At 39.5% G+C, this 19,549-nt stretch overlaps 1 protein-coding gene and 1 pseudogene across 2 annotated transcripts in view; one reads left to right on the top strand and one right to left on the bottom strand.

Annotated features, from left to right (window-relative positions):
* FRMD3 (FERM domain containing 3) overlaps positions 1-18,875 on the top strand; it is a 494,426-nt gene extending 475,551 nt beyond the window's left edge. Inside the window, exons 14-15 of one of the 2 annotated variants that reach the window (XM_006834952.1) lie at positions 11,759-12,220; positions 18,674-18,875. In XM_006834952.1, coding sequence (XP_006835015.1) covers positions 11,759-12,220; positions 18,674-18,687 — 476 coding nt within the window. In that variant the 3' untranslated portion in view covers positions 18,688-18,875. Of the gene's footprint in view, positions 1-11,758; positions 12,892-18,673 lie in introns of those variants that run through there. The other variant, XM_006834951.1, reaches the window with a different exon arrangement.
* Positions 8,461-10,801, bottom strand: LOC102816029 (annotated as a pseudogene).
* Positions 18,876-19,549: the final 674 nt, after the last annotated feature.

The following is a 19,549-nucleotide window of genomic DNA, read 5'->3' as shown; positions in this document are numbered from 1 at the left end:
GAAGTTACTTAATCTCTCTGAGCCTGCTTTCTGATCTCCTCTCATGGATATTGAATGTAATCACTGGCATAAAAGTGCTCCACCCCGTAAAGAATCATGAAAATCTTAGTTATCCTTTATCCCTTTCTCCTCTCTCATCATGTTTCTGAATAAAGGCAAACCGAGCTCTGTTGATTATGTGCAGGTGATTGGTGCTTTCAGTGAAAAGATTTTTTTAAGTGGACGGTTTATTAACAGACATCATCTAAGATAGAGCCAGAGAACTGGAAAGAATCCAGTCGACTTTGCAGGTCAAAAGCTCCAGACTCATAGGACTGAAAGGACATATTTATATATGTAGTTCTGGTCTCCTGTCTCATTCTTCCTTTACTCTTCTCTTCCCTCCCCTCAATTCAAGAGGCTAGCATACTTCCCCTTGTCAGCTTTGCTAAGCTGATCAATATAAGTAGACTGGTCAGAGTTTAGTTCACCTCAGAAGAGAAGGTCTCAGTCACTAAGCCACAGATTTCCCATAGTGATCTGGTAAGTACATGTGCACTTGAGCAGTGGTTGTTCCCCCCTTCAGGTCCTGGGTACCCCCGTCCCATTATTGCTTCAATAATGGCAATGCTATGTTCTCACTGCCTTCCTGTGCTGAAGCTCACAGAAAACACGGTCTACTTACATGCAAATTTAAAAGTCAGAATAATGCTCTAACTGTAATAAAAGGAGGTATGAGGAGAAAGCAAATTATAGTTAAATTTCAAAGTATTTTAGACTCATCTGAAGATAGAATGAAGGAATGAGATGTTGGCATCTCTGTGAATGCAATGACATCACCTAGTAGAGTTAGGGTAGTAATATATACTACTTATTGTGAAGGCCTACAGAGTTTTGGTGTGGCACTGTAGGATAAGCACTGGACCACAAGGTCGGTTTGAACCATAATGTCGGCAGTTCCAACTCATCAGCTGCTCCTTGGAAACTCTATACAGGGTCGCTATGAGGTGGGACTGACTCAACAATACTCCACATCAGCCATGAAGGCACCTTGGATACCTTGTTGTTGTCGTTGTTGTTGTTGTTAGGTGCCATCGAGTCAGTACTGACCCATAGTGACTTTATTATGCACAGCAGAATGAAATACTTCCTGATCTTGGGCCACCTCACTATCATTGCCACGCTTGAGCCCATTGATGCTACCACTTTGCCAGTCCATCTCGTTGGGGGTCTTCCTCTTTTTCTCTGACCCTCCACCTTACCAAACATGATATCCTTCTCCAGTGACTGGTCCCTCCTGACAATATGTTTGAAGTATAAGAGACTAAGTTTGGCCATCCTGGTCTTCAAGGAGCACTTTGGCTTCACTTCTTCCAACACAGATCTGTTGGTTCTTTTGGCAGCCCATGGCACTTTCAATACTCTCCTCCAACACCATAACTCAAAAGCATCAATTCTTTTACAGTTTTCCTTATTCACTGTCCAGCTTTCAAGTGCATATGAGGTTATTGAAAATACCATGGCTTTGGTCAGGCACACCTTAGTCCTCAAGTTGACATCTTTGCTCTTCAACAGCCCAAAAAGGTCTTGTGCAACAGATTTGCCTAAAGCAATACATTGTTTGATTTCTTGACTGCTGCTTCCATGAGTATTGAGAGTTGATCCAAGAAGAATGAAGTCCTTTACAACTTCAATCTTTTTTCCAGTGATAAGAATGTTGTTTATTAGTCCAGTGGTGAGGATTTTTGGTCTTCTCAATGCCATTGATGTGGTATTCTGATCGTGTAAACAACTCTTTGCAAAAATCTTCCTTCTATTTACCCAATGGTAAACAGAAATTTTCGGCATTCCTGAAAAATTCAAACCATGTTAAAATCACACCAAATGTCTATAAAAGGTGGGTTCTAGATTCGGATTATTGTAAATAGACTTTCCATCAATATTGATATCTAATAGGACATTTGAAGGTTGTGTGGGATGTATAATAGTTTCTCGTTTTGTGTTACAATCCTATATGAGGGTAAGTAAAATAGCATTACTATGAGGGATCTAGTTCACATATGCACAGGTTTATTCCAAACTAAACATGTTTAAGCATGTCTCTGTGACGAGAGTGGATGGCTGCAGACACGTTCGCTCTGGAATACACTTGTCTTAGTCTCTTTAGGGTGCCTTGTTAAAAAAGGTCCAATCAAAACAGTGACTTCCAAAGGAATCTGCAAGACCAATTAAATTCCAGGTGATTGTTTTTTGAGATTCCAAAATCTTGACAGCTTTTCTCTAAGGACACAGGACCATCATGAGGGCTTGTTATGAATACATTTTAAGAAGGAAAACTGCATTGGTGAGAAAAAGGCCAGGAAAGTTATGCCTGGGAATTTTCCCCCCCATTCTAACAATGCACCTGCTCATTCATTCAGGATAGGCAGGGCTGTCCTATGAGAATTGTGGTGGGAAACCAGCCAACCTACAGTCCTGATCTTGCTCCTTTCAGGCTTTATTTTGTTCCCCAAACTCAAAAAAAACATTGAAAAGGAACACAAATTGAGTCTCTTGAGGATGCTAAAACTTCCGTTTTGAAGTGAAGAGTACAGAATTGTTCAGGGAAGGATTAGAGATGGACACACCACTGTCAGCAGTGTATAGACCTAAATGGGGAGGATATGTCAAGAAAAAACAACTTTCTATTTTGATATTTTTGTTTGACAAACTTGTCTATGATTTTATAGCAGTACTTTCTAATTTACTCTCATACATTTCAGGGTGTGTAGCCCCACCCACTAACTGACACTAACACTTTTCATCATAACCTCCAGAAAGCCTCAGTGGCAAGTGTTTATTGATGGTTGCCAGGGGCTGGGGGAAAGGGAGTGGGGAATTGTTACTTGAGGGGTGCTGAGTTTCTGTTTGGGATGATAGGAACGTTCTGGAGACTGGTAGTGAAGAGGGCTACAGAGTATGATGAATGATGTGTCACTGAGTTGTGTACTTCAAAAATGGTTCGAATGACAACTTTTTATTATATGTACGTTGTTGTGGTTGAGAGCCATCAAGTTGGTTCAGACATGTAATAACTCCATATAGGGTTTCCAAGGCATGGTGATGAGTTTGAACTGCCGACTTTGTGGGTAGTAGTCCAGTGCTTATCCTGCAGCATCACAATAAAAACAGGACCACAATAAAAACAGCCTCCGTGTGACACTATGGGTTAATATGCTGGACTGCAAAGTCGATTTGAACTGTAAGGTCGGTGGTTGAAACTCACCAGCTGCTCTTCGAAAACCCAGGGTCACTATGGGTCAGAACCGACTGACAGCACTTAACAACAACAACAACAATGATTTTCTAGAACACCCCTTCCCACCAGAGGATGATACTATAGGCGTGCCTTCTTAAAAGAAGTCAATTCAAACCACTTGACTTCATTGCACTTCACAAAGAATGCATTTTTTGCAAACTGAAGGTTTGTAGCAACCTGTTAAAACAAATCTATCAGGACCATTGTCTCAACAGCATGTGCTTACTCTGTGTTTCTGTGTCACATTTTTATAGTTCTCATAGTATTCCTAACTATTTTGTAATGCTCTTGCACACTTGTGATTATTGTTAAGTGCCATCGAATCAGTTCTGACTCATTGGCTAGAGAGGGTTTTTGAGGCTCTCTAAATCTTTGCAGGAGCAGAAAGCCTCATCTGTTCATCTGAAAATGTCCTAATTTCGCCATTGCATTTGAGTGACAGCTTTGCTGAGTATATGATTCTTAACTGAGTATATGATTCTGATGCATGGTTTTTGCTATGAAATCAGAGCTTAGTCCTAGTGTGGTGCTGTAGGATAAGCACTGGACTGCTAACCACAAGGTCATTGGTTCAAACCCACCAGCTGCTCTTTGGAAATCCTAGGGTCACTGTGAGTCAGAACTGACTCGATAACACTTAAACAACAGTCTTGTTAGTTCTCCTTTGTAGGTAACTCTGAATTTTTCCCAAGCTGTACTCAATCTTTTCCTTGTTTATCTGTTTTTTTTTTGGTTTTGGGAAATTTGGTTATGATTTATTTTGGCAGTTTTCTTCTGGAATGTATCCTATTTGGGGTTTGTTCAGATTCTTGTCTTTCATGGTGTTTGGGAAGTTTTCTTTCAACAACTCTTCAACAATTTTCTCCATGCTTTTTATTGTTGCTTCCTGTTCTGGAATTCTGATCACCCGTAAGTTATTCCTCTTCGTGGTGTCCCACATAAACCTCAGGTTTTCTTCTGATTTTTTCATATTATTTTTCTAGCTTACTAGTATTGAGAGATTTATCTTCACGATCACTAATTTGAGCTTCCATTCATTCAAATCTACTATTTTCCTTTCAATATGTTGTCCAGTTCTGAGATTTTAGTATTAATCTTCTGGTTCTCTATTTATAGGTTTTGTATTGTTCTAAAACTTGCATTTATTTTATAAGTTTATTCTTGTAGTATTTTCCTAAATCCTTCTAATTTTTTTTTCTGTGTTCTCCTTGCTTTCCTCGATCTTTCTGTCAATCCATAAGTATAATTCTTTATCAGGTAGTTCCGTTACCTTTTCTTCCTCAGAAACATTTTCTGGCTCTGCATCTTGGTCATTTGTTTGAGCCACTTTCTTTTGTTTCTTTGTATGAGCTCAAGTCTTCTGTAGTCTCTGAGACCTTGTGTTGTCATTGTATCTGTATTTAATTGATGATTGTATGTTAGTGTGTTCTTAGGCTCTCACCAACGGTCTCCTGGGGGACTGTGGCTAGAGAAGAGAAACTTGAGCATCATTTTTTGTTCAACATTTTGTGCAGCTCAGTTGTAGGTGGATTTGGCTGGTAGGCTGATGACTGTCATTGATCCGGTGGTATATGAGCTGATATTGTCTCTTGTGCAGTATGTGTAGCTACATAGGATAACGTTGGGGCTGAGCTGTACGAACATGTTTGCTGTCTTCAATCTGGTGGTGCAAAAGGAGAAAACACACACACAGGCAAACAACAATGAAAATAGAATATAATAAAGGAGGAAAAAATAAACAAAAATAGGCAGCAACAACAACAAAAAAGAATATACTAACTAAAAAGAGAAAAGAGGGACAGGAAAATAGAGCTACACAAGACAAAAAAGAAGATAAAATAAAAGGAAGAGGAAAAAACATGTAAAAACAAAGAAAATGAAAAGAAAAAAAGGCTATAAATAGTAAAGAAAAATTAAGAGGCAAAAAAGAAGAGGGTGGATATGAGAGAAGAAAAGAAACAAATAAAAATTGAGGTAGAAAGGATAAAAATCACAGGAAGGGGAAAAGAAGAAGGAAAAAAAAAGATTAACAAACAAAAACAAGGAAACAATGAAAGGAAAAATAAACAAACAAAAAACCAGTGTAGTTGTTGAATTCAGAAAGAAGAAGACTCTGAGGGCCTAGTCAGTTAAGGATCTTATGAGGTGGGTGGAGGAGAGATGTGATAACTGCGTCCCCAGTCCTCGATGGAGTTCCTCTAGGCCTAGATGTTGTCTGTGTTCAGGGCACCTAACCCAGAAGTAGTTCATGGAGGCCCTGCAGGTTGCTGGTTTCAGTGTCTGTCAAAACCAGAGGGCAGATGGGTAGTGTGACTGGTTATGAAGGTTCCTTCTAACCTAATTCTGGCCTGAAGGCCCTGTAGGTTCTGTAGCTTCAGAGCAGAGCCTACCTGAATCCAGACACCAAGGCAGCACAGAGGGCACCCATCTCTCACTGGTTCAAACCATGCTACTCTAAACACCCAGAAAGCAGGGTCTCTATTGGGGGTAGATGAGGATGGGGGCTGTACCCACTGCTGTTTTCCAGGGGAGCATGCAGAACATAAAAGAATCCCACATTTTCCATTGTCCATGTGAATTTTCACCATCAGGCCATCATCTGTCTGTCTCTCCAAATCTGCTCACAAAAGTTCAAGGTAGCTGTGCGGCATCTGACCAGCAGTTCATTCACCTTGTGCAGCTTCTGCTCATTTTCTCCTCCCTGAATGTATTCAGTCCACTTCTCTAACCTTTCCTCTGAGCTCAGGGTTCCAGGATTGTCCTCTGTGTCTATTTCATTTGGTTTCCTGTATCTTTGTTGTAGAAGGCCTGTATAGCACACCTGCCTAGTCCACCATCTTGCTGGAAGTCTAGTTAACATTTATTGAGTGTTTCTGTTATCTAATTGAGCTGCATGATTCATACTAATCTGAACTCTATTTCCTTTTCCTAAATCACTGTCATTCACTTCTAAGGCAAAAAATGCTCTTAGCCATTGAAGTTTGTGAACATCTTCACAAATTTATAAACTGACCATGATCCCTCTGGAAAGTAGGTGAGATGAGTTAACACTATCCTTCTGGTCCTCCAGCCCAGAACTCCCTGGTCTGGGTTCTGTGGGCTCTGCATGGGTTCTAGGTGCACTGATATGTTAACCTTTCAACATAGTGTGCGACCAAATGGAACTGGGGCAGCTCCTCTCTTTTCCTCACAATATCATACAAATATTTGTCATTTTTTCCATTCATGTCATCACCGTCAACTCTGCTTTACGGAAGCAGCTCTACCCAGTTGTATTTTGAGTGCTTTCCAACCTGAGGGGGTCCTCTTCCAGCACTGTATCTGATAATGTTCTGCTGGTATTTATAAGGTTTTCATTGTCTACATATTCAGAAACAGTCTGCCTCACATTCTTCCTAGTCTGTCTTAGTCTAGGAGTACTGCTCAAACATGTCCGCCATGGGTGCACCCTGATGTTATATTAAAATACCGGTGGCATAGCTTTCAGCATCATAGCAAAGGCAAGCCACCACAGTACGACAAACTGACAGATTAGTGGTGGAGGGTGTCATTTATGAAAATTAAACGTTGGGACCCCTCTGCTCTAGACCAGGTATTCTAAAATGGTGATTCTAATTTGGGGTAGATACATCCCATTGGAGTCCTGATGTGGCGCTGTGGTTGAATGTGCTGGACCACAAAGTCATTTTGAACTGCAAAAGCCAGTGGTTCAAACTCACCGGTTGCTTCTTGGAAACCCTATATAGGATCTTTATGAGTCAGAACCAACTTGACAACACTTAACAACAGCAACAACACACTCCATTAGGTAGGCAACAAAACACATCATTTTTTTGTTTCTTCTAAATTTATTATTATGTGTTATTCCACTTATTTATTAATATTAAGTGGGAGACTTTAAACAACAAAAATGTGTCTAGTAAATGTGGCTAGTAATCCAAATTCAAAGTGCTGACAGTGCCGTATTCTGTCTGAGGTTCTAGTGGGAAGTTCTTTCCTTGGCTCTCATCTGGCCATTCTTCTTCGGTCTGTCTGCCTGTGTCTCTTCCCCTCTTTTAGAAGAATGCTAGTCAGATTGAATTAGAAATCAGCCTATTCCAGCATGGCTTTAAGTTAACTGATAGCATCTTCAAAGCCCTTATTTCTAAACAAGGTCACATTTACACATTTACTAGAGGCTAGAGACTTCCACGTGTCTTTATTGGAGCCACAATTGAAAGCACAGTAAGAAGCAAAATCTAAGTCTGTGCATACAATAGGATCACAATTATGCAAAACGAATACTGTTACTCAAGGCCATAGAGTTAATTCTGATCCTAGGGTTTCTGAAGCTGCAAATCTTTACTTGAGCAGAAAGCCTCATCGCTCTCCTGCAGAGTGGCTGGTGGATTTGAACTTGTGACCTTGCTGTGGCCAGTCCAGTGTCCATCACATGGTACTGTCAGGGCTCATTAGTAAGTCACTAGATGTTTCTAATTCAGGTTTTAAAATTACAAGTATAATGATGTTATTTTTGTAGAAATGTGAAGGTAAAAAAAGGGTGCTTCTAAAAAGTTCATGTAAGAATTCCATTCTTTTTCATCTTTTTTTCTCTTTAACAACCCAGTTTATTTTGAATTAATAGAAGATTTGAAAGACCAAGTGTCATCTGTATTTTGGTGAATAATAGATAAAAGAAATTTACTCATATGCATTAGACTGACAGTATATATCTTTCAAGAATACAGGTGATAAAGGGTCTTTCAGGATGCTCACTGTTTCATCATTAGAACTGACAAGAACCACGAATATCTTTTTAAAAGTTAAATAACGTGCTTACGGTCCTAAAACTAGTTTTATTAATATTCTCATAACATATACAAATGCATTCAAATCATCAGAAAGATATGATGTTTGTTACAGAAAATAATAATCTGTTTAATGTCAAGTAGAAACTATAAAAGCTAAAAAATTGAATCTACGTACTACAGAGAAAAATGTTTAATTTAATTACTTAGATCAACCTGTACTGAAAAATAATTCTATCAAAATTATGCCTGTCATGTTTTTTAATAACAAATTTTACTAAACATCTATAAATAATGTTTATAAGTAGCAATATAAAATCTTTTTTAAATTGAAAATATTTTTCCTGCTTAAAATTAGAGTAACTCAAGTACTACTAAGTTAGGAAATTAAATTATTTACTCACAGAAAGATGTTAAAACTGTTGGATCCAGAGCAAGAAAAGTTTGAATTGCTACTGATGTTTTAGCAAAGTCAATCCTAGAAAATACACAATTCTGTTGTCATAGTTCAACTGTCAACTTACAAAACTTTCCACTCTGATGCTACTATAATGCTACTACATAATTTGTACATTACTAGACTTTGTTACAGTTTATACGTAACATCTACGAAAGAATATCTTATTCACAAATGACATATAAAACATTTAACTGGAAAACCATTTTAGGCATTCCTTTGGAGTTAAGAAGTACTGTCAAAACAAATTACATTTTACCTACAAAATTTCCCTAGCTACTACCTTCTTTTATCAAACATACCATTGTTGCTTTTGAATCGCCTCTGATCCATAGCAACCCTAAACACAACAGAATGAAACACTGCCTAGACCTGCACCATCCTCACAATTATTGTTATGGTTGAGTCCATTGATACAGCCACCATGTCAACTCAGCTCCGTATGGGTCTTCCTCTTTCCCAATGACCTCTACTTTACCAAGCATGATGTCCGTTTCCAGGGACCGGTCCCTCACATATCCAAAGTACGTGAGGCGAAGTCTCGCCATCCTAGCTTCCAAAGAGCATTCTGGCTGTGCTTCTTCCAAGAAAGATTTGATTTTTCTTCTGGCAGTCCATGGTACTTTCAATATCCATTGCCAACATCATCATCCAAATGCATTGGTTCTTCTACGATCTTCCTTATTCATTGTCCAGTTTGGTTCAGGCACACCTAAGTCTTCAAACTGTCATCTTTGCTCTGTAACACTTTAAAGAAATCTTGGCAGCAGATTTGCCCAATACAAATACATCATTTAATTTCATGACTGCTGCTTCCATGGGCATCAATTTGTGGATCCAAGTAAAATGAAATCGTAGACAACTTTAATATTTTCTGTTTATTAGTCCAGTTGTGAGACGTATTTACACTATTTTGAAACTGTCATAGTGTGTCAGTGATGCATCTAGTTTAGTATTTCCTCCTGAATTTAGAGGGATCTGCAGTCACAAGAGTCTTACCTACCAACAGCTGAAATGGTACTTAGAGCCAAAACAAGTAGAGGAGACTCTGGAATGGATATGCTAAGGTCTTGTACTGTTGCAGCTTTGAAAGGTTCCATGGCTGATCTCCTGCCAGAACATATATCACAACAATATTCCACACAGCACACCCAGCAAGGAAGCCATGAGAAAAGAAGCCAATCATCTGGAGAGGAAAAGCATTCAACTGTAATATAAGAATTACTAAAATAGAAAGCTGAAACAGTCTTTAAAATCTCTTCACATAAAAATAAAATTCAACATTTCAGAAATGTAAAAACAAGCCTTTTCTTTTTAGTACACTGATTAAATCTAAGGTAATTTCTTATCTATATCATTTTAGGTTGTCAATTTTATTGACAGCACTGAACAACCAAGACATTTTTTTTTTTAATTATGGAATCCAGTAGTTAATCTTTTTAAAAACTTTGTAATTATAAATTTTATAGCCATTGGGGAAAATTCTTTTCTTCTGAAGCCCTCTTCAAGAAAAAGACTAAAACTTTTAATATAAATCTTCCTACTGATCTTCCAATTCTATATATAATTCTGCTAATCAGGAGCCTAATTTTTTTAACATTTAAGGAAGTTCAACAGATGGAGCCACCTGAAAACCCGGTGCACTGAAAGTGCAGCATCTCTAGTCGTCCAGGATGGCTTTAGGTCCATGGGTACATCTACATTTTCTGTGGTCTTTATCAGCTCTGAACGGTCAATGGTCTGGAATCGCTAGATTTTTCCACAAATATTTTGCCTACAGGCTGGCTAATGCCAGAGGGTGCAGTAATTACAGTCTGTTGTTCTAGATTACTTTGCTCATCAACAATTATATCTTCATCTTCTGCTCCTAGCTAATTGGCATACTGTAATTCTGATGGCTGGATGTTCTTTGTCTTCTCTTGAGGTTTTTGTATGTCTCTCCTCAGCTGGTTCCACATCAGTACCATTTTCGTTTCTTAATAAAGATGGACTGGATAGATGCCTTCTTTTGGGAGAGGGAAGTCTCCAATTCTGGAAGGAGTCTGGTCTTCTTGCTTTTCCTTTGAACAGGAGTTTCTGTATGCTCTGTGTGTTCTTTCCTTGGTGGCTCACTGACTTTGGATGGCCTAAGGACAGCAGCCTGAACAAGACCATCCAAGAGGTAGTAACTAGTGTGTTTTTTGGCCTGCACTTCTTTTTCTTGGAATGATTTAGTGGGGTGTCATCTTGAACAGCACTTGGCACAGGTGGAAGCGCTCACGGAGGACGCTTTGCTTCCATCTCTGGTGTTGCTTCTTCTCTGGATAGGATCCCCCATTCCCCTAATGCCCCTCTCCCTTGGTGGTCCTAGAGTCCTCTGTTCCACCTGCTTCTTTCCCTTTCTGTGTGAGCCGAGCTCTCTGGCGGCCCTGGCCTGGCGCCCAGCGTTCACACACCTCCATTCTTTTTAAAAATTTTTATTTTGCCACTAACTTTTTGAAGCCCTCCTATAAAAGCAGCAGCTCAAAGAGATGAAAGTGTTTGCTTTTGGAAAACAAGACTTAGGTAGACAATTTGCTAGTTTTCATTAAAAGTTTATAGGCGTGAAACTATTAACCACAAAATTGTGCCTCAAGTGAAAACTAGAATGTAATACATCAGAATAATAAAGTGACTTTGATAGGATGGTAGATGGTATAATGTTACTATAGTGCTTTATTAGATAATAGTGTTGGGTTCTAAAAGTCACATGTAATTTTATAATTAAAACATAATAATGATTAAATGCAGCCTTATTTTGACAAATAAGATTTGCAACACTGCATCTGTGCACACATAAATGTTAAGAATATGGACAACCATTTGAGGATTGGTTATTGGGGACTTAGCATGTTGACCTTGTGGTTGCTGTTGTTGGTAAGTGCCATAGCATTGGTTCCCACCTACAGCGACCCTGTATAAGGTTACTGAAGAGCAGCAGGTGAACTTGAACCACCAACCTCTGGTTCAAACTGACTTTGCAGTCCAGTGCATTAACCCACAACACCACACCAGGACTCCATGCCGACCTTAAAATTTATAATACAGGATCGATTACTAAAAGGGCTTTGATAAAGGTCAGCGTTCCACAGAACAATTTTACAAATTCCTTGAATTCCATTTATTTTGTTGTTTCCACCTATGATTTTTTTTTTTTTTTTTTCTTTGCAAGGGAAAAGAAAATCCTGAAATTTAAAATTGAAAAACATCTCTTTGCAGGTATTCCCTTGCCTAAAGAGGACTCCATTTCTGCCCCTCTGATCTCCAGCTCACCAGTGAAGGAAACCCAGGAGTATGAAGATCCCCCAAGCGAAGAGGAAGATAAAATAAAAGAAGAGCCCTTAACCATTTCTGAATTGGCCTACAACCCAAGTGCCAGCCTGCTTCCCACCCCAGTCAATGACGATGAGATCGACCTGCTCTTTGACTGTCCGTCCAGGCTGGAGTTGGAGAGAGAAGACACAGATTCATTTGAGGAACTGGAAGCAGATGAAAACGCCTTTTTGATGGCAGAGGAAGAGGAGTTGATGGAGGCTCGGCGAGCACTGTCATGGAGCTATGACATTCTGACCAGTCATATTCCGGTGAACCCACTGGTCAAGAGTTTTTCCAGGCTCCTTGTGGTGGGCCTGGGACTGTTGCTCTTTGTATTTCCCCTGCTCCTCCTCCTTTTGGAGTCAGGTATTGATCTCTCCTTCTTATGTGAAATCCGCCAGACACCAGAGTTTGAGCAGTTTCACTATGAATATTACTGTCCTCTCAAGGAGTGGGTGGCTGGGAAAGTGAACTGCATTCTTTACATGCTGGGTTGCTCATAAAGTTAGGATCTCGTATGACTAAGGGCTATATTCAATACTAGTGAGTTTCTTCCCTGAAAATACCTGGTCTCAAAGTGGTCACTGGGCCATCAACAGGTGTTCCTCATTCGTAAGAGATTATTTTCAACCCTTAAGTTAGCCTCCCATAATTCACTGCACTTAAATGAATTTAAATCAAACACAGTTATTTTAGTTACAGATCAGAAAGATGGCTTTCAATAACCAAATATATGTTTTTGTTTTTTTGTAATACAGCCATGCTGTCTATTATATCATAACACGTACTTAATACATTGGGTTGAATTAGATTTTCCTTAATAAAAAAATTTAGCTGGCACCATTATATGCTATAAGGTTCAGAATCAGAATTTTAGTAAAAACCCAAGAGAAAGGTTTTTGAATATAATCCTTAGTGAAAACAATGTCCTCTAACCAATGCCTATACAACTAGATTTATGCTGGGTTTTGTTTTTGTTTTGTTTTTAAAATATTTTCATGTGTTCAAAATATTTTGGTAAGTTTTTAGCAAAAAAAGCAAAAACCGAAGCCTCCTGGAGTAATTTACGTGTACAAATTTTAAGATTAATACACAGGACATGTTGAAAAAATTTTTTAAATTTGTTTTTAAAAATATTTGTGGCAGAAAATCCCATAATTTGTTATACCTGCGTATGAGAGTGTTGATGAATAAAAGACGCTTGAGTGAGTAAGCTCTTAAAAGAAATGATGGATCTAAAGAATGTAGAAAAGAGCCTCGAGTGGGTGCAGGGTGGTCCGTTTGACAAAGGATTTGGATAAATGACTTGTTTTTTTCACATGCATTCTTTCCAAGTATTTTGGCTGAGGAAGCAGGGGATTTTAAAAGGGAAGTGAAACACTAAAGGAAAAAAGGTAAATGATGTGTCAGATAATTGCATATGATTGTACATTAACCTAAGAGCGGAAGTAGATAGGAACTGAACGTATGAAAAGTAGCAAAAAAAGAATTTCTAGTGGTTCTAGTAGGCAAGTGGGAGTAGGCAAGTGATCTGTTTTATGAAATCAATGGTGATGCAAGCTATCAACGATGTAAGGAACATTGTCAGCGTGGACACGAACACATCTATGTGGATCTGAATTAAAGTGGAAAAACTGTAAGGTAAATTGTTTGGTCCCTCATGCCATTCACTGTGATTTTGTGAGGAAAACTTCAAAGAAGTGTCCATATGTATATGACACTCTGTGTGTGTGTGTGTGTGTGTGTGTATGTGTGTGTGTGTGTGTGTAAGAGAGAACAAGAAAGACAAATGAAGGGCTTTTTGATCAATGTTGATAGTCCTTTGTAGGGATTGTGACACCCTTCTCGTTTGTCAGTTTCCTTAACATTTTAACTCATTCCTAATTTGGGGTTGCCACTAAGAATGTTAAGGGGCATCAGCAGGTAATATACTATTTCAGGTTGAGTAGGATAGTGAAACAATATGTGAAGGAGACAAATGATCTAGTATCTCTCTTCATACTATTATATCTATGGGAGCAAAATTTTGATACTTTCCCACGCAGAGTTCTGACCAATACTGTGCGTACATAAACAGAAAAGAGTATGTAGATTAGAATATGGAACATAGACATTTTCCCATGGATTGACAATGTTTCATTGTCTTCATTTACAAAAAAATGGGGTCTCCTGTAATCTCTCCCTAACTCTAAGGAACCCTGTCATTAGAATAATTTCCAAGTTGGGCGTTCCAGCCCTTCTCATTCAATGAAGCTCTGACTGCTTTATTAACCCACTAGCACTAAGCCCAGGCCAACTCATAGCTACCAAAAGAGTAGAAATAACCCTTTAGGGTTTCCAAGGCTAAATCTTTACAGGAGCAGACAGCCTCATCTTCCTCTCATAAAGCAGTCAGTGGGGATGCTTTGTGAGACATTTAATTTTAAAAATAAATTTTGAATGACAGCTCATCCAGGTTTGCTGTTAAGTTTGCAGAGTGTTCTTTCTCATGTGTTTTCAGTAGTTTTTCTTTTTAATAAGGAATTTTAAGACCTAACATCTTTTTTCTTTAGCTTTCTATTATGGATTGGGTGAAGGTTTACAGAGCAGATCAATTTTTCAGTCAACAATTTATACACATTTTGTTTCATCTCATTGAGTGCACCTCACACATCATTTATTCCACTTTCTCCCTGTGTTTCCTGTTTCTTGTCCTCTTTTCCTGAACTGTGTCCTGGGGTAAATGTTGTTATTGTTATGTGTCATCAAGTCAGTTCTGACTTATAGAGACCCTGTTTAGCGTTTCCGAGGAGAAGCTGGTGGGTTTGAACTGTCCGCCTTGTGTGAGTTTTCAGTCCAGTGCTGATCCGACAGCGCTACATAACTACTGCCATTATTTAAATCTCAAATGATTAATTATTCAATGGTATGCATAACTCACTGTTGTTATTGTTCCTTTTATAGACCTGCTTATTGTTTGACTGGACTCCCGGTGGTCCTGTAGGATCAGCACTGGACTGGGAACCACAAGGTAGTCAGTTCAAACCCACCAGCTGCTCTTTGGAAATCCTACACGGGGTCATTATGAGTCGGAACCAACTCGACGGCACTTAACAACAACAGCAATTGTTTGAAAATTTCACCATGGGGTTGGTTTATTTCCACACCTGAAGAATGACTAAAGGGGGGGGGGGTCATAGTCCTGGGGGTTCCTCCAGTCTATCTGACTAGTAAGCCTCGTCTTTTTATGATTTTGAATTGTGTTCTACATTTTTCTCCCACTGTCCCGGACCTTCAAATATTCCTTTCAGAGAAACTGGGAGTGATAGTTAGGTACCATCTAGTTCTTTTGATCTCAATGTCATGGAGAAGAACCTAAAATCTGATACCAATATAAAAATGTACTTTCTATGATTGGAGATCTCGACGATTTGTTTATTTTGGAAGTTTGCAAATAGCTGTTTTGAAGTAGAAGTTTCTTTTATTTTTCTCCTTTATTCTCTAAGTCATACTTTCATACATGAGGGTACTCCCGTGTTGTCTTCACAGAGTAGTCCTTCTTCTAATCAGGCCTCATGCCATTTAAAATATATATATATATATATAAGTTCTAACTGTGATAAATTATCTAACCATGATAAACCTCCCCTTTTAAATAATATTTTTAAATTATAAAAGTACTATTTGCCCATTGTAAAATGTTTGCATAATACTGACAGGATAAATACCACATATAATCCACCCACATAGATTTATATAAAGGATTAGTACATATATTATTTCAACATTTCCCACTAACAGTTTCTTTTTCCCTAGGTAAAAACTTCATGTTGGAATAGAAATGTTTATAAGTGAAGGAGTGAACAGGATAGCACGTGCAGCATTTGAACAATAGACACCCAAAGTAGACTGGGATTCTGGAATATTATTGGGTCAGCATAGACTCACCCTTTTAGACGCATCCCTGTAAGTTTTAGTAGCAGACAGCCACCAGTTGCCTGAATCAAATGAGGAAAAGATTGTTTCCAAAGATGGACAGCAAATAATATAGTGAGATTCAAAGTTCAAAGCAAGGGTGTGAGTATATGCATATCCCATATTATTGCTCTGTGTGTGTATATATATGAATTTGTATATGTGTATTTGTGTATACACAACTGATATGCCCTTCATATACATTGTGGTGCTTATTTATCTCTAATTGAAGAATTTGTGATATATTCTTGTACCTTTTCTCTCTCAGATATCATGGTGGGTACAATCCACGGCCTCAAAGGTTTAAATTTTCCATGAAAACCACTGTTTGTGTATTTGTGGATATGTATATGTATATATATATATATATATATACACAAACACACATACACACACATATACGGCAAATACATACGCACACACAGCCTTGTCTTTACTGCTAATACAAGTTGGATCATGAAATAAAGAAAATGTAGGTAAAGTATTTGTGTGTTTCTGTCTGTGCTTGGAACATATTGTAAAACGTTATGTATTTGGAATATATTTTCTGGTTTGTCTAGTGTTTATAAACACAACTCTGGGAAAAATTCAGAATGAGTTGATTTCATTGAAATACAAGAAATCTGGAGGCCTTGTGATCTGTGATTGGAGCCTTACCTTTGTATAGTGAAATTTGCATTTATGTGTCAACATCAGATTGTTTTATATGTTAATATGGTGGCAGGAATCCCTAATAAAAACACTATGGGGAAAAAAAAGTTTCTTCAGTCATTTAGTTTTATTTGAAATAAGGTTGCCTGTTGGAAATGACCATCAGGTGCCCTTTAGCTCCATGAAATGAGATCACCCTTCATGATGACAGTATGGAAAAAAAAAAAGAAAAGACAAAAAAATCACAGGTAATGGGTGAGATTAATCCCTGCAGGAGTCACCCAGACTAAACGCAGGAATGTTAGCACTGGAAATGCTCTCAAACACAAAAGAAATCTATAGTCCAATTGGGGAGCACAACAGCTCCATATTATAAGCACTGGACTGCAAGCCACAAGGTCAGCGATCACTTCTGCCAGCCACTCCATGGGAGAAAGATAAGGCTTTCTGCTCCCACAAAAATTTTAAAAAGCTGGAAACCCTATACAGCGAGGTTAGGGAACGTTCGCCCCCCTGGTCCATATTGTTATTGTTGTGTTGTTAAGTGCCATCGAGTCGGTTCCGACCCATAGCAACCCTGTACAGGATTTCCAAGGGTGTAAATCCTTACGGGAGTAGAAAGCCTCATCTTTCTCCCGCGGAGCGGCTGGTAGTTTCGAACCGCTGACCTTAAGGTTCGCAGCCAATTCGTAACCACTACACTACCAGAGCTCCTTTTAAGGCCTGTGAAATCATTTGTCTGGCTCTTCCAAGGCAACTGCAGTTCCAGCCATCATAATTGTTGTTGTTAAGTGAGTGCCATTGAATCGGTTCCGACCCATGGCAACCCTGTATAGGGTTTCCGAGGCTGTAAATCTTTAAGGGAGCAGAAAGCCTCGCCTTTCCCCAGCAGAACAGCTGGTAGTTTCGAACTCCTCACCTTGAGGTTAGCCGTCCGATTCATAACCACTGTATGACCAGAGCTCCTTAGCCATCACGTTGTTGTTGTTAAGTGCCATCGAGTTGATTCTGTTCCACAGCGACCCTGTATAGAATTTCCTAGGGGCAGCTGGTGAGCTTGAACTGCCAACCTTGTGGTTCAGATGACTTTATAGTCCAGCACATTAACCCAGAGCACCACACCAGGACTCCCCGCCATCACATTAGGGGTGAGTTAATTAAATGTTTGACAAAATATAGCAGGCTAATTTTGTATGGCCTGTGAATGATGTTATAAATTTTGGCAGAAAAAAGTTTCCCATCCCTGCTTTCCAGGGTTGCTATGAGTTGTAACTGACTCGACAGCACTTAACAAAAACAACATGGTCTAATTAATGATTTTAAGGTAACTAGAGAAACAGGAAAATATAGGAAAAACAGGGTACTCTGTTTAGTAGCATAACAGCCAGGAGGAGGAATTTCAGAGTGCTAGAAATTAGCATGTCATTACCACCTGCCAGAAAAGGATGCGTTCCTGTGCACTAGAGAGCTATATCAGACTCTTAACTCTGCAACACTTGCTATTAAACCTTTGCATCTATCTGTCTACGGGCCCTCAAAGAATTCCACAATTCAGCTATTCTCCTTCTCTCTACACACAGTGGCCCAACTGTTGCTCAGCTTAGGTTTGGCACAGGCAGAGCTAACAACCCTTCACCCAGCAGATAAATAAAGACATTGTCTTGAATGAAACAAAAGAGGTGCTTGTTACAACAGGAAAATCATAGGTGCCAGGCCTAGCTGGGCCTTAGCTATGGTGTCCTCCTAAGTCTGTCAAGTTCTTGCTTCATAGTCTGTAGACAAGAAAAAGAACTCAAGGATTAGTGTCTAGGTGGTGAAGTGGCTCATAGGTCTAGCGTCCAGGCTACAGCCCCCTTTGCCTTTATTTGGGATAGTGTCTGCAAATAGTTGTTAATCACTTCTTCCTTGAGCAGTCTGGCTTCCTAACCCAACCTTGCCTATTGCGGAAAACCTGTTTTCTTTGTTCTTACATTCTTTACTGAGCCAATTAAAGGATGGCTCTTCTACCAACATTCCCAGCTTGGAGGCAAAGTAGTAGAGAGAGGTTTGCACCTCTTTGGGTGACTTCTGGGATGGTTACAATGAAAAGGGCTCAATATTCTTTGGGCCATCTTTCTCAAATGGGTGGCAATGATGTTTTTAAGGTCCCTGTTACTTGTCCTCCAGCTTCTCTTTCTCTTTCTCTTTCTCTCTGGCTTGCTTTTGGACTTCCAGTCTCCATGCAGTAAGCCGACCCAGCAGGACCTGCCCTTGATGGTCCCAGCCAAGACCCGGCTCTCCACATTTCAGCCTCTGTCTGTGATTGGGTGGGTAAGTTCTGTGAGTACCACTCAGTGGGCTCAGCTGTCATCACTTCAGAAAGCAAAACATGCATAGGCCTCAGAGCCTAGCTGTGTTCTCCAATCTATTAATAAAGTCAATTCCTGTTCTCTCCTGGACTTTGTATCTATTATATATTGGGAACGAGGGTGAGGGGAGGCAGGATGGTGAATATTTCACTATTTCAAGCAAAGCAGTGATGAAAGCTATTACTGGCTGACCCTTCGGCATCAGAGGATGTCTACCCTTGACCTTGACCCCGACAGCCTCAGAAATAGTGAGGAAACTTGGAAGTTAATATTGGTAAGGAACTGAGGGTTGGTTGGAATAGCCCATCCTTATTTTTTGCCTTATTGCTGTTTACCCCAAATATCTCTTTGGGAAGACAACCAAAGCCCCTTTTCCTAGTTACAAAGGACAACTATTGGCAGGACAAAGATGATCTCCGCTGTGATCCTTCAATGGTCACTGAATGTCAACACCTACAGTGACCCTGAAATCACCCGTTGAGGATGTCAGAGCTGCCACCAACTTGGTTCCTGAAATGACTATGTAGAGCAGAGCATCATGTGTCCCACCCCAAGCGCTACATAAGCAAAAAGCTTTATCTGGGCAGTTCCACAGTCCTTCTCCCCTTGTCTCAGTATTCAGGTTGGCTAGCTCATCCAAGGTGTAGGAGAGACCTAGCACAGGAGTCTCCAGGAGGTTTGATTGGAGAGCTATTGCACATGAAGGGAGAAGATGGCTTGTTGTGCCTGAGAGTGCCACACC

The sequence above is a fragment of the Chrysochloris asiatica genome, unplaced genomic scaffold (genome assembly GCF_000296735.1).
Source record: "Chrysochloris asiatica unplaced genomic scaffold, ChrAsi1.0 scaffold00014, whole genome shotgun sequence".
Lineage (NCBI taxonomy): Eukaryota > Metazoa > Chordata > Mammalia > Afrosoricida > Chrysochloridae > Chrysochloris > Chrysochloris asiatica.
The sequence above is the reverse complement of the archived record's forward strand: the minus strand, read 5'-3'. Positions and strand labels throughout refer to the sequence as shown.